We start from the raw sequence: 16,414 nt of genomic DNA, 5'->3' as shown, positions 1-16,414 counted from the left end.
TACAATCGAATAAAATTGTAAGACCATGTTATTGTAATCGAAGCAATGTCTGGGATGTTTCTGAGTGGCTTGATCGTTTCGGACCGGCGATTTGCTTTTTTCTCTTTAACTGTAAATCGACTGAAAATTTCCAAAACAACATCATAGAGATAAAAACCCTTTTCATAGTTAGATTTACATTATTTTGAAATAATTTATTCTATCTTTAACAATAATTAGGTACAAAGTAAATGTATTTTGTATAAACAGTATCTATTTTTATAGTCGACTGTCAATGGTCACATTGGTCAAACTGGACTTCTTGTGATGTAACGTGTGGACAAGGAACTCATCTACGTTCTAGAACATGTACAACTCTAGTTAAAGCGATTGATGTAATCGATTGTCCCGAGGTGACTGTTCAAACCGCTGAATGTTCAAAAAGCAGCTGTCTAGGTCCATATTATATTCTACAACTCCATAATATAGAAAGTAACAAAATGAGTATTAAATCATTTTGGTTTTGTTAGAATTCTTATTAAATATGTTATTTTAGAATTTTATTTGTTAAATAAACGTTGTTATTAACGTGTAATAAGGGTGTCAAATTAGACGTTTTACACCTTTTTGAGTTGCTATATGTTTTACAATGTACAGTTTTTACTTTGGTTTTGTGATTTTTTGTTTATGTGACACAGGATAACTACTGTTCACAGGGGTGCTATACACTACACCCCTATGTAAGACATGTCGCATGTTTTAATCGCCGTCATGCACAAGAACAAAAACTGAATAAATCCACAAGAAAACACCAAGATTCATAAAGTCACATACTGATCAAAATTCTTGTAAACTGCAGGCCCACATGTCAAATATTTTCTAAACTATGCATGAACAAGTTGAAAATTGCAATTCTTTACTAAGCCAAGGGCAGTAACTCTAATAAAAACTGGAAAAAAAATCCACATGCAAAACCCCAGGTGGATAGCTTCACAGTGATTTTGATCATTATTCCTGTAAAGTTTGTTGATTCTAACTCAAGCACCCAAGGAAGAAATAATACAACATAATGGAACAGTCAAAGGCAATTTCTCAAGATTTAAATCCACAAGCGAAACCAAAGGTCAACAAATACACATGCTGACCAACATTCCTATTCATAATAACAACATTCCTATTCACAATAAGTTATATGACTCTAGGTTAAATACTTTCTGAGCTATGCAAGACACAAATTAAAAATTACATATTTTAACTAAGTCAATGGCAATAACTTTGACAAAACAGAAGAAACCCACAAGGGAAACCCCAAGTGCGCAACTTCAAATGCTGATAAACATTCCTGCAAAGTTTTATTACCTTTTATCAAATAATTTTTGAGCTACGTGTTACACAAGTTGACAATTGCAAATTTTGCAAAGTCATAGGCAATAACTCTGACAAACAGAATAAATCCTCGCGCGAAACCCCCGGTGCACAACTTCACATGCTGAGCAACATTCCTGTAAGGTTTTATGACTTTAAGTTTAATACTTTTTGAGTTACGAGCTACACAAGTTGAAAATTGCAAATTTTCACTAGTCAAGGGCAATAACTCTACAAATACTAAAAAAATCCACACGAAAATACCCGAGTGCACATTCACACATGCTGATCAACATTCCTGTAAAGTTTCATGACCCTAAGTGAAATACTTTTTAAGCTACGTGCGACACAAAATGAAAACGAACGGAAAGACGTAAGGACGGACAAAGGGTAAATCTAAATGCCCCACACCCCGCCCCGCACAAAAATCCAACTGTGCATCCTTATTAGCTTTTCAATGAACATTTGTAAGAGAAACATATTATAAAGAGCGGGATTTAAATTCGTCAAATCCGGCAATAATTTTGTATTTGAATAAGGGAATAATTCAAATCTAACATAATACAATGTAGTCCATTCCATTTGTTGGCATTGTTACTTAAATAAGTAGCCATGCTACTTTTATATTGAACATAAAGGTTTTCATTTACTAACATTTGGTTATTTTCTCAAAAATTGAATATGATCAACATAATTATATAACAAATGGATCAGGTGGATTATATGTCACAACATAATTGTAAACTATACGTTGCGTCATTTTTAAGCATGAATGCTTCAATTTCGTGTCAAATGTTCTATCCTTATTATATTATTCATATCATAATTATTTATATTATTTATTTGTAACATCATTACTACCACTATTTTATTATTATAAGTCTATTATTATCATTATTTTTATTAAAATAATAATAATTATTATTATTATCATTTTATTATTATTATTTTATTATTATTTTTATTATTATTATTATTATTATTATTATTATTATTATTATTATTATTATTATTATTATTATTATTATTATTATTATTATTATTATCAATATTATTATTAATAATATTAAAGCAGTATCTGTATTTTGCATCTGTTAACTACCTTATTCCTTTTACTGCTTTAAATTTTCTCTGTTAGAACGACTTCCAATTTCTCCATGCCGATTGTGGAAAACGGACAGCAACATTTGTATTTGATGATTTGTTTACAACATTTTCAAGCTGTCCAAGCGTCTCTATACATGTTCGTCTATATACTCGCTTGATGTTGGCGAAGCCGGAATGTACTAAATACCGGGCGTGCCCTGTTTCAATATAATAAGGCTGAAAATTTTAGCATGCTATTGAAAAGGTGTAAATTGCTGCTCAATACTAAAAAAAATCTGTAAGGTAGAAACGACAATTTCGAGCATGTCATTTAGGCTCAAAGCATTTTGAGTGAAATTTACAATGAATGTTTTAACATTCCGACATCATAAACATATCAAGCCGGATTCAGGCCCGGGGTTCAGGGCTGTAGCCCCCCCCCCCCCAAGCAGCTCGGCCCAAACGTTTACCAGATTTGGCTGGAATATACTTTTGTCAGTTTCAACCTTTATTGTCTCTAGTGTACTCCCTTATCAAAACATTAATTGCTGTCATCAAGTTGTTAATCTCTAGCCTGGGGGCTTGGCAGAGATCTTTATCAATCAACATGCTTGAATGAATTTAATGTCGAAACTGCATAATTGATTGGTTTATTACTTTCCAAAGGTCTAATGAAATTAATAGTCAATATAGTGGCAAATAGATGTGTAACATTGTACAACATATTTTACTACGGTATCTTTGTTTTTCAATTTCCTTATTGTAAGTCCTATAATTAAGAAATTGAAATTATTATTTTAAATTAAAAAGATTGCGAGTTTTAAAAAGATAATATTCAAGGAATGACGTTTTAATAACTAGTTTTACTAAGATTTTATTAACATGAAATAATTGGTCATTTGCTTTTAATATTTTTATGGCAGTTATATTTTTAAATAAAGTTTAAATTGTACTGACCTCTTTAGTATCTAAAAATGGATTCATTGATGGAAAAACATTTTATTTAATACTAGTGTTTGAAATTATTTTTTTTTTGTACATTAGGAAGGCAGTATTTTAATATCACTTTACTTTGGAAAATCGTCTATTATTCAGATGAGTAAATTGATCAAGTGTTTGATTTATTCTTATCAAGCATACATTGGTAAGTGTGCTGTTATTTTGTAAATGCTCACTACTTAACACCAGGTGAATTCTTTTTGAAAGACCCTGTATACATTAACCTATACAAAATACATTTTTTTGTAAAACCATCCAAAAGGAACCATAAACAGCACTAGAAAGTTAAGGAAATAACACCATTTTCAACCTCATATTTCGAAATTTTCTCAGTCTATTGGAGTGGACACCCCTCCCAGGCCTACCTTAATTACATAAAAATTTCTTAATTCAGATCATCATAATATTTACTAAAACATTAATATACTGTACTCATATTACACTAATAAGATGAGCTATAAAAAACACATCAATTACAATTTTTATCACATGAACAAGATGCTGGCCCAATCTTTAATTTTCGCCTGTTGCATTATTTTTGTCAAATTCTTCTACCCATATGTCAGCTCCCCCCCCCAACAGGAAACCATGTTCTGTATCCGCCCCTGCAAGCACAATGTCTATTTTCATTTCTGAGAGATGCATTTGCGGTACTGTCTGATGTCTCGATCAAGAGAACATAGCACGACGTGTCTTTTTATAAAAACCGCTTTGAGCAGGCTAGCATTTGTCATCATCGGGCATGGATTCCAATTTTATAACTCATGCGTAGTAAAAGCGATTTTCAGACTGATAATGTATCATAAGCTGTTCCTATTTTTTTTTACTAAAATAATGTGTTGTCGCATATTAGCTTAGGCCTCCAGCTTGTCTTTCTCTGGCACTGTATCTGATATCATCTTTCTCATTCGCTCGCACGTAGCGCAGACGTCATCTCTTGGTGTTGCTATTCTGATGTGAGGCGTACACGTAGACCAGAGAGTTTTGAACATAGAAAGCGAGACGTGCTTGATTTGTTGAACGGCTTCAGTACAAGATATACAGTAATCCTTGTGCATCTGGACCTTTGTTGTTTCGGACGGTAAATAAATTGGTGGAATATCATCTCGTCCCCTAGGTGCTGCAGACTGGTGTATTCCTCTTTTATCAGCAAAGTTACTTATAAAATATATAACTCTTGTAACGTCCTCAAAGGATATAGCATTATGTGGTTTTCGGCCATTATTTCCATGTATACGTGGAGCAATACCTTCCTGAAAAACTTGCTTACTAAAGCTACTTAGTGTTTTCTTCCCTATGCAATCCCCTACAATTTCAAAGTAGAAATGTCTTTTTACATACTTCAGTACCATGAAACGTATACTTTCCTCTCATTCTTTGACGTTTTTTACCACGTTGTGTTTTTTCTGTAGATCTTTCATCATTTATCAGACCCATAATGTAAATTTCCTCTGTTTCTTTTTCCATTTCATTCACATTAAGTAGGTACTGATATATTTGATCTTTAGTGAATTTTTCGCTACATGCTAACCTACAACATTTACTTGATTTATAAAATTCAACCTGCTGCCTGTCAGAATCTGGATCAACATAATCATCACAGACTTCAACTTCATCGGACCATTCAAGCTCTTCATCTCCTGCAATGTCTTCCGAACAACCATTTGCACCAATACTTGCGCCTCTATCCTGGCAAAGGAAGTCTCGCACCCGGCTCTCCACTATACTATTTTCCCTGACATCTTGGACAGATCCGCTGTCGCTGCTAACTTCTTCCCGAGTATAACAGGGTGTAGTCAACGGTATTTTGCCAAAATGATCTGATAAAAGGCTCTCGAGATAGTTCCTGAAAATGAAATATAAATAAAATATTAATCATACCTCTTTGTGACTAATGAATAGAAAAAATAAATGCAAAATCTTGACATTTTACTGTTAAACTCTTAGCTATATGTTTAATCAGCATGTGATTATTAAAAAATGCCTGAAAAATAAATTAATGGTAGGTTTTGAACCTCAAACGCCCACACGAAAAGCGAACGGCGTATGTGTTTAGCTACATTAACATTCATAGGCGACGAATTTTTTTTTTATACAACAGCAATGCTTAAACTGAAACGGCGCGATTCCAGACGACAGTTTTTAGTTTACACACTAATTGCAGCTATTTAACAAATTAGTTATTACATATAAAATGTAAATGTACAATCCATATACCAAAAGTTTTAAGGGTTTATTCGGTCTCGCAAAGTCGCAATTATTTTTTTCTCTTATTTATCAGATTCTAGTTCTAGATGAAAATAAAAATAGCTCTAGAGCAAAAGATAAATGTCGAAACATGCATGCTAGTCTATAAACAAAGATAAATTTTTTTCAGCGTTGAAAAAGACACTTGATTTGAAAATGGATTCATGTATTCTATTTTCGTTTTCAAATACCAAGTAACAGTATTGATTCAAATGAAATCAGTTTAAAAACATAAACATAAAGTAGATTGTTTTAAAAACAAGAATAAAGAAAATTACCTCTAGCTCTTCGGCCATTTTACGCCACAAAAATACATGTAACCTTTCGATAATAATCGTAAACAAAACTTCTAGATTGACGTCATTGCGCATTATGTCAGAAAAACCACAAATCGCATGACGGTGCTCATATAATTTCCGTATTAATGCATATATCCTTCTGTCATTCAAGTTCAATTTGCCAATAATTTGTGTGTATAATATTTTCTTTTATTTCAGCCTTTATGACTGCAATTTCTGTGACAAAACCAGATTCCTACAGCACGATAAACGGAATTGAAAAACTAAACTTTTCGAGTACCATTTACAAAATTGGAAATGATTTTAGTATCTCAACTTGAACTTACACATGTAGTACACCTGGCGTGTACCATTTTTCTGCAACATTGGTGAAATATCGGGACACATCAAGGGTTGATTTGGTTTATTGTAAAATTTACAAAAATACACAGTCTCTGATTCACATAGGCGTTGATCCAACTGATGATGATACAGACAAAGGGCATGCTGCTATAACCCAGTCTATCGTGATTAAACTTGATGCTGGGGACACGGTTTACCTTGATGCATGCAAGAATCCCCCAAGCACATACATGGAACATTGGACTTCTTTTTCTGGATTCCTTCTTTATCATAACAATTAACTTTTTATTAAAGCTTGAAAAAAAATCTTCTAAAATTATCGCGCTGTGCACTCAATGTTCATTTCAAGTTTTCAGCTATTTGTTAGTTTATAAAACACACTATCGTGCATGTTTAAGTAATATGTCTGATTCTTTATGTTAAGTGTTTACGGATTAATATATTTTAGAGTGAATCCGTGTCTGTGTTATAACACTATTTTGTTACGCATACTTGATTATAGTTGATTAACACGCGACAACAATTAATTTTCCTAGACGTTTCTAACAAATCGTCGTCAATCCTGTGCGCTAAATTCTGTGTTAAAAGTGACATCAGTGTGTCTTTAAATTGTCAAGACATTCTTTTTAAAATATCGTGTCTTCATTTTGCTGAATCGTTTAAAAAAAAATATTCCTGTATGAGGTATGTAGAATTTAAAAGTTATTTTTTTGTAGAAATTATGTACAAACTAAATTTCCACATTGATGTTTCTACAACTATAGTTAGGTACAAAGATAAATCTTTGTGAAAGTATGACAATGTATTTGGACGTTATTTAAGAATTTCGTAGATTTCCCCAGGACGTTTCCCCTAAAAGAATTGAAAATAGGTATGGTCAACTTTGAATCAGTGTATTTATCTTTTTATATACTTCTTTTTTACTTATTGCTTAAGACTGTACATACTTACAAATACAAAAGCTTCAACTCTGACAGTACCAAAGCAATTGAAGTAGCAGAACAGATACTTGTGACGTTCATTTCACCTAGTAATCTCCCTTTACGTGAATTTAGCTTAATATCCGGATATATATATATCACATTCCACAAACTGTTTTGGCACAAAACATAGATCTTAAATATATTTGCACATGAAGTCTTGACACAATAAATGTACATATACGTAACTTTGTCTTTCAATCTAACAAGACTGAAGTTTTTTATTCTTCTTTCTTTTTTAAACTTCTAAGTATAGCATTTCTGAACAAACCGTCATAAATTACATATGCCAATCATTTTTAGTGTGGAGTATATTATTTTTTAATTTCATTTTCAATTTCATCTTATTGATTTTTTTTCAAAAATGACAAACTATTAAAGAATTACCAAATGTTTACCAGTGTAAGACTGGCATTGTTTGTATTCTTTTGAAAAGATGAGAAATTACTACTGAATTCATCAAATATAAAGTAAAAAAGCAAAATCACAACTTACTAGGACATGTGTCAACCAATGGGGAATTTTCGAGAAATTACATGTATTCTTTGAATATTACCTTTGAAACTATTGAAGTTAAATGTACCGTTATCACAAAATGCCCATCTAAATACTTTTAACTATCATTATTTCTGTTTCATATGTGCTTGTTATCTATTGCCAGTTCCTCACTGATAAGTATTAGATCGTCTTAATGCAGAATAATGTGCAAAAAAATGACAAATTATTGAAGAATGACCAGTTTGTTTTTGTTGTTTTTGTTTGTTTATTTGTTTGTTTTTTGTTACAATATAAAATACATGTTGTATTGAATTCAGTACTTGAAATGAACAGTATGATCTCCTTTTTGTTTATTTAGCTAGTCATAATTGTATTTTTATATTGTGATATTAGTGAGTTTTGACTGTTATTTTTCTGTTTGTTTGTTTGTTATATCCAGTTGCATATTATATGCCTTGGTTTAATAAAAAAAATCAATATTCTTATTTTCCTATCAATGTTACTGATGATGTGTTGCGAAAATAGTTGTTCTTTTTTCAAATGACGTATGAACGGTTTTCCTGCACAGTATTTATTTCTGTTAGAGTTAATAATTAAATGTCAGAATTTGAACAACTGAATGTTGCATATTATTTACCTAACATCTAATATTTATTATTCAAAGTGCTTGATAGCTGAAAGACATCTTGGATTTTTACCGGAGGTGAAATGTGCAAATTTCTGTTTTATTAATTTAACATTAAAGTTTGGGTTGCTACACACCACTGAATGTATTCAAACCTTTCATACGTGATTTTATATACGAATATTATATATGCTGGTGGTAGCTGAACATCTAGCTCGAGGGTAATTGTTTCCGCCGGTAAAGAGGCCAAGACGAGTTTCCGATAAATAGTTAATTAAGAGCTAGATATATCCTTTATAGCCAGGAGTTTCAGACAGGTTTTTTAACACAATGTAAACAGTAGCTTATCATGCCCGATATGCAAGGAATTATTGTTGTCATATGTTTTCCCATACCTTTAACATGGATATACAGAATTATCTAACTTATAAACAGGGATATAACTCTAATATGACACTACTTATCAATCAAGCAGCACATAGGAGAAAAAATGATTGAATATTATTAGACTAAGTGCTAATTAATAAGTCTCCTATAAAGTGTTTAAAATGTCAGTCATGAAATCATTTGGTATTATTATTCTAAGAGATTTACTGAGACACTGAGGTGTGTTTGTTTTTAAATATTTTATTTGTAAATTTAATTATCAATACAGATTCATTTCAAAAAATGAGTTTGGATTAAATAAGTCCAGAACTATCTTCACATATATATAATGATGTTTGTTTTATTTTGTTTAATAAAAGGATAGGAAAATGAGACAGAATCAAAGGGATGGCAGATTCATGGGGAGTTATTAGTCACTGATTACTATATTTCCATACCATAAGAATACACAACCCACCCGATATTTTAAACTCTGTCTATCAAACTTACTCACTCGGATCTAAGCTTGAGTCTGAAGTGATATTCTAAGAGTTATCTTCAATTTACACACCAGTTTAGGTTGAAAGTTGCCATTTAACTTCACCAGTGTCAGTGTCTATAAATACCCCTCCACCCACACCCCACACCCACATACACAACGACATATGAAGACAGTAAACAGTTAAATTATTCACTTAAAATTAATAAATTTATTTATGTACAACTGGTTTGATAATTATGAAAGAAGTTGTATTTATAAAAGGGACTGGGTATTTTTCATTTGGTATTCTGAGGGTATGAATTTATGCATGTGAAAGTACATTGACAAGATTAGATGGGCAAGGTCATAATAAAAACCCCTTTCTAAGCTTGGAGTATGATATTTCCAGTTCATAGTGGAGAGGTATTGTTTCTTCATAAAATCAGACATTATAATTTATGGATTTTACTGTAATGACTTGACAAGCGGAAATTTAATTTATATGATTATCTTCACATATTTATGATTGAAACATTTTTGTTGGTTTTACATTATTGTGAATAAAAAAAGGTTAAGGCAGCTTACTTCAGATCACTTGACCTATCCTGGGTGCGTTTGAACCTTGCCAGGAATTCATAATTAATGGTGAAGTAATCCTGTCAACTAATTGTTTGGTGATTAAAATTGGTACCCGCTTATTCCTAAAATAGTGTATTCTGCCACGATATATAATAATGTATTTCTGTTTGAAAGAAGCCGTAAGGAACTCGTCTATTGACTGAAACCAAATATGCAGTCTCTGCTAAAACCATAGAGGTTCTAATATGTAAGTGTATACTAAGGACAGCACAGTGCAGGTAAAAGTGACCTATAGGTATAAGCACCAGCCATTTTATAAAAAGGCTGAGGCTTCAAGTATTAGCATATGTGAAATGAATTGACCCACACTGGTGTTATCATTTGTTATTAAACTCCTGTTGATAATTTTAATACAGAAAATAGGGATTATTTGAACCGTATTATTGGACCATAAGATTATGGCCGAGATTACTCTGTCCACTTTTATTTAGGGCTAAACGAGATTATTTCAGTTCGCTACTCATCATTTGTATAATACACTCATAGACGGACAACAACATTCACTTCTGTATTTTATCTAATTTTAAAAACCTAAGGAGTGGCCTATTATTTATTTCCTTACATTCAAAGTATATCAATCCCAATTAATTTTGCAGAAAATCGTGAGCATCCGAGCATCAATATGAGAGTTATAAAAAAGTATAAAATTGATTTAAAAAGGCTATCCTTAACTCGTGAATATAGACAACCATCCTCGTTTAAATTACTGTATTGATGCAATGAATTATTGACAGTATTTAATTTAAGTGCAACAGGAAACGTTCTCCACTAAAATGGTCTTACGTTTCTCACGGCTTACATTTTTTCAAGACCCGCCCGTGAGATTTATAAGTTCTTACAATTTTCACCGGTCTGACGAAATCTCATGCTACACTGGTGCAAAACACTTGTACGTTTACACTTTACAAGCAAAAGAGCATGACACTTTATACCATTTCCGGGGTTATTGACTTCAGCATTGTGAGATGGTGTGTATAATTTTCATGATTGGTTTTGAGTTTTCCAATAGATTGAAGTTAAGAGCTAGAGTTAAGATCGAGTTTTTGTTTCTGACATGAATAATTCCAGGGCCTAGTTTATATTTCTTCCAAATCCGTCGATTTTTAATATGACATGACAATAACATGATTTTTTCTTTATTTTGAAGATCCCGCTTCCACTGTTGTTTTATAAAAACCTGAATTCTAGTCGCTTAGATATAAATTGTAAATATGAAATCATATGCTTCATCTGCAAATGAACTTAACAGGCTTTCGTAAATAACAAATTCTTAAAGTGGGGTCATTATGAACAAACAGGAAGTTTTTAAAGATAAGGTGTAAAGTTCATGTGCATGTTGCAACGATCTCTGTTTTATATCTCAGCCTCATCTCGGCAGTTAGCCAGTTTGAATTCGCAAGAGAATTCAGCCACAACATGCTATTATTATATACATTTATTCAGTTCATTTAACATAAAATGGACTTTGGTGATATTGAAGAGGACGATTCTAGGTCAAAGGAATCTATTTTGTATGAAAATACAAACATTTCTACAGTTGATTCTACTGCCGAAACACAATTTATGAAATTTGTGAACAAAAATTATGGGCCACTGGAATTCGGTGAATCAAATAAAAGAAAAAAGGAAAGCGGATATTACGATACACTTAAGCGACTGAAATGTGTAAATATTGTTATAACGGTATTGATTTTTGTTCTCTACATTGCACTTATCACGTTGGCAATAGTCCTTTTTGTGCCAAAGCGTTCAGGTAAGTTTTCTTATATCTGGCATGGATCTTCCTACGTGATTTAGATAAAGAAATATCGAAGGCTTGTACATCAAAGGTCCATTATGCAACAGAAATGCTATTATCTTCATTTCTCGGACGTTTTTTTTAATGTCTTGTTTTTAAAAAAAAACTTATTTGTCAATTACCAGTCTTATCGTTTGCTTCTGTTGATTTATGTTAATAAGTTAGAAATTAGTAAAGTTATATTGATGTAGTATTTTCTTTGTAAGTCAAAACACAACTTTGTTTACATTTCTTTATCTAATGATAATAAAAATTTGCAACATGCTCTTAAACCATCAAACCTTTTCAAAACCCATGCCTGCCCTTCCTAAAGAAAGAATTCATTTTCCAAAGCAATTTGTTCTGTGACATACAGTGCATATAAAATTGATATTGTTATACAAACAATCATTCAATGTAACTTTAGGTCATGCTTATTTTAATTTTGTATATCATTGTACTAATTTTAATAGTTTTCCTTCTTTACTTAAAATATTTTTTTATAATCATTAAACTCCAGTCGAAGGTCGTTGGGCACCATGGTCAAGCTGGAGACCGTGTAATGCGACTTGCGGTAATGGAACACATCTTCGGACAAGAACATGTACAAATTCAGTGCCCACTATAAATGACTGTGTTGGACAAAGCTTGCAGATAGGTGAATGCACAAACGACAAATGTACAGGTGTTTAACGGTCATATTGAATATTTAAATAATATTGAAAGTCATCTTATTGCGAAATTTTGAAAATAATTTTACCTTTTTACCAATTTTTACCTTTTTTTAATCAATGCTTTTTTCACCTTATCAAACACAAATTTGCTTATTTGTCTTCAAAAAGTAAAACTGAACGGAATGTGCATGGCTAACATATATATGTGAAAACATTTTAAAAAATATGTCAGGAATTTTAATTAATCAATTTTGGAATGTTTTGTGTATATATCTTGAAAAAAACATTCATGATTGCAAGAGATAGCCAAAGAATGATTCACTCACACGCTCAATGAAACCATGACCTACATTTATTTACAACATAATTGTTCTACAGTTTGCTCAACCAATGCAAATCTCATTTGTTTCGTTTTTGTGACTAGGAACACTTGCCCTCTTACAAATGTGTTCAAATTTCTCCTGTAATTTTATTAACCGAATGTTTTTTATTTGACAACACTATCTTATAAATAATATATCACAAAATTACAGAATTAATGTATTTTATATAAGCAAACTCTAAATTGTAGACGCTGGTCAATGGGCACAGTGGTCAAGCTGGACTTCATGTGACGTCACGTGTGGAAAAGGAACTCATTTACGTACTAGAATATGTACAAATCTAGGTCAAGAGAATGATGAAATCAATTGCACTGGGAATAATTCTCAGACCGCTGAATGTTCAAAAGGCAGCTGCCCAGGTCCGCATTGTACAATTCTATATAAAAAAGAAAATAAAAACATCTGAGTCAAAATCTTCATTTCAAATTGAACCTATGTGTTACTAGTTTCAAGAAATTTTTTATTTACATGAAAAGTAGTCTTGGATCTGTTAAACCTCTTAATACAAAACATGTATATGATTATTTTTCTAAACATAGACATATTTAAAAAGAACATTGCAACAACGGCATCAAATTTGATGTTCTCGCTTTGGTTCCATAATGTCTTTTTTCAAATATATGAAATGACTTATTTATTAACAATAAACAGCAAAGACATAAATAATTTGGATGAACTGGCAGAGATGTTCACAAAATAAACGATCAAAGGATTAAATAATGAACATTCTAGACTTCATCAAACTTAAGATCGCAAGCGTTTTATTACACAAGAAGAGTTAAATGGCGGTAAGAAATATAATTCTATCTTTCCTGTCGTCGTAGAAGATGGAATACTGAGTTGCATGTTTCACATCGTTTTGAATTGGTCTATGATCTATAATGTACTGTGTTTGGCCTATGTGTGTGAATAACTGTAACGGTTCATTTTTGCAAAATAAAAAGTGAGATTAAACATTTATCTTAGCAAGAATTTGAATTACAATAAAGAAATATTACTATCCTAACTAATTACAGTATCTTTCTTTTCTGAAACAAGTAACCATGATACTTTTACTTTGGACGGAACAGTTTTAATGTATTAACATTAAATAACTTCAACAAAATTGAACTGAGAAGCATATACAATTTTACAACATATTCAACATATAAACATGTAGCAATAAAATACGTTAACATATTTTTTATAATTATGTGAACTGTTCAGGTAAGGAATAAAAGATAAAATAACGCGCCAATTGTGTTTCCTTCTAAACCTTAAAATTGGTTTCCGGTTTAAAGCATGATATATATTTGTCATATAGAACCAAAATTTAAGCATGTCGAATAATTCGATTTTTTTCTTCTTTTTTGCCAGTCGATGGTAAATGGGCATTTTGGTCCAGTTGGACCTCATGTGACGTCTCATGTGGCACTGGAACGCAACTACGGACAAGAAGATGTTCAAATCCAATGCCAGAGAATAAAGGAAAAGATTGTGCTGGTGAAACTTTAGAGAGTAGACAGTGTTCCAATGTGAATTGTTCAGGTAAAGAATAATATATGAAACAACACAACAATTATGCATGCTTCTAAAATTTAATAGCAGTTTCCGCTTCTTGACTTGCGTTGTACTCATTTGAATACGACCAAAGACATTTTGATACATAATGTTATGCACCTGGCAATTTCATGTTCGCTCTGAATTTTTAAACCGTAGACTTAATTGTCTTTCATAGACATATTCTAAAACATTTATTACTATATGGAAGACTTGCAACATGAAAAGTCATTCAGTTAGATTACATTGAGAATTAAGGAAATTATGTTAACCATATATTATCATAATCCAACTGTGCAATTAATACGCTTTGGTCCTTATTAGTTTTGTATACACGTTTGAAAGAGGAAATAACAAGATATTAATTCATTTCTTTTTGCAAGAAAACTTCCTTTTGGCCATTTTACAACTTTGGTGGTTCCAGTTTTCCTACTTGAATACTGTATAATCACCCTTAGGATATGTTGCCTGTCTATCTGTGATATGCAGGCTTCATAACCTCAGATCCCTTTTCAAAATTCCATTTTATTTAGTTCCGCCCATTGTTTTCTCGTTTAGGGCAAAAGCATTCTTTACTTGGCGACCATACGCCTCTTTTCATGGAATGGCTCTTCTGTGTCACATTGAAGGTTCCATGATAACCGCCGTATGAACACATCTGCGGATGTTCCTTAATTCAAAATATCACCATTTTCGTGTTAAATGTTAATTATGCTTAAGCCGGTGCTGGGGGCGTGGACGGTAACTTGTACTTTCCAGTACCGTCCATGACCAGGCTCAATCAAACCGAGCCTGCAACATTTTCAATTTTGTTGCGTTGGACGTTCTTTAGGGATTATGTTTTCTCTATTTTATTGTCAAATCCGTGTTATTTGTGCCGTGTGGCGGCTGTAAAAAGTCTCCCCGTACATATAATCAATGATGTTGTATTTTCGATCCTTGATATCGTTCAGCACGACATTATTGTTGTGTATACATGTTATATGGTACTTTTAGTTTCTTCTTATTGGCCATTTTACAACTTGGGTAGTTCCAGTATTCCTACTTGAATACTGTATAATCACCCTTAGGATATGATGCCTGCTTTTAAAATTTGTCTTTTGACGTCTATCTGTGATATGCAGGTTTCATAACCTCAGATCCCCTTTCAAAATTCCATTTTATTTAATTCCGCCAATTGTTTTCTCGTTTAGGGCAAATGCATTCTTTTAATTGGGAACCATACACCTCTTTTTATGGAATGGCACTACTGTGTCACATTGAAGGTTCCATGATAACCACCGTATGAACACATCTGCGGATGTTTCTTAATTCAAAATTTCACCATTTTTGTGTTAAATTCTGCTTAAACTGGTGCTGGGGGCGTGGACGGTAACTTGCACTTTCCAGTACCGTCCATAAACAGGCTCAATCAAACCGAGCCTGCAACATTTTCAATTTTGTTGTTCGGACGTTCTTTAGGGATTATGTTTTTCTCTATTTTATTGTCAAATCCGTGTTATTTGTGCCGTGTGGCGGCTGTAAAAAGTCTCCCCGTACATTTAATGAATGATGTTATAATGTTCAGCACGACATTATTGTTGTGTATACATGTTATATGTTACTTTTAGTTTCTTCTTTTTGGCCATTTTACAACTTGGGTAGTTCCAGTATTCCTACTAGAATACTGTATAATCACCCTTAGGATATGTTGCCTGCTTTTAAAATTTGTCTTTTGACGTCAATCTGTGATATGCAGGCTTCATAACCTCAGATCCCCTTTCAAAATTCCATTTATTTAGTTCCGCCCATTGTTTTCTCGTTTAGGGCAAATGCATTCTTTTACTTGGGGACCATACGCCGCTTTTCATGGAATGGCACTAGTGTATGACATTGAAGGTTCCATGATAATTGCCGTATGAACACATCTGCGGATTTTCTTAATTTAAAATTTCACCATTTTCGTGTTAAATGTTGAATTCTGCTTAAGCCGGTGCTGGGGGTGTGGACGGTAATTTGCACTTTCCAGTACCGTCCATTAACAGGCTCAATCAAACCGAGCTTGCAACATTTTCAATTGTGTCTAGTTGGACTTTCTTTAGGGATTATGTTTTTCTCTATTTCTATGTCAGTTAGGAAAAGTTCTCATCTAACAG

At 32.4% G+C, this 16,414-nt stretch overlaps 1 protein-coding gene across 10 annotated transcripts in view; it reads left to right on the top strand.

Moving 5' to 3' along the window:
- Positions 1–11,141: 11,141 nt before the first annotated feature.
- The window catches only part of LOC132741702 (A disintegrin and metalloproteinase with thrombospondin motifs adt-1-like), a 55,877-nt gene continuing 50,604 nt past the window's right edge, over positions 11,142–16,414 (top strand). For 2 of the 10 annotated variants that reach the window (XM_060729936.1, XM_060729935.1), the window contains exons 1-4: positions 11,143–11,659; positions 12,204–12,368; positions 12,929–13,099; positions 14,097–14,267. In XM_060729936.1, coding sequence (XP_060585919.1) covers positions 11,365–11,659; positions 12,204–12,368; positions 12,929–13,099; positions 14,097–14,267 — 802 coding nt within the window. In that variant the 5' untranslated portion in view covers positions 11,143–11,364. Of the gene's footprint in view, positions 11,660–12,203; positions 12,369–12,928; positions 13,100–14,096; positions 14,268–16,414 lie in introns of all 10 variants that reach the window. The other 8 variants (XM_060729939.1, XM_060729934.1, XM_060729932.1 and 5 more) reach the window with 8 other exon arrangements.

This window comes from Ruditapes philippinarum, unplaced genomic scaffold (assembly GCF_026571515.1).
Source record: "Ruditapes philippinarum isolate M1 unplaced genomic scaffold, ASM2657151v2 ctg737_1_1_1_1, whole genome shotgun sequence".
NCBI classification, from domain to species: domain Eukaryota; kingdom Metazoa; phylum Mollusca; class Bivalvia; order Venerida; family Veneridae; genus Ruditapes; species Ruditapes philippinarum.
This window is presented reverse-complemented; position numbering and strand designations above follow the sequence as displayed.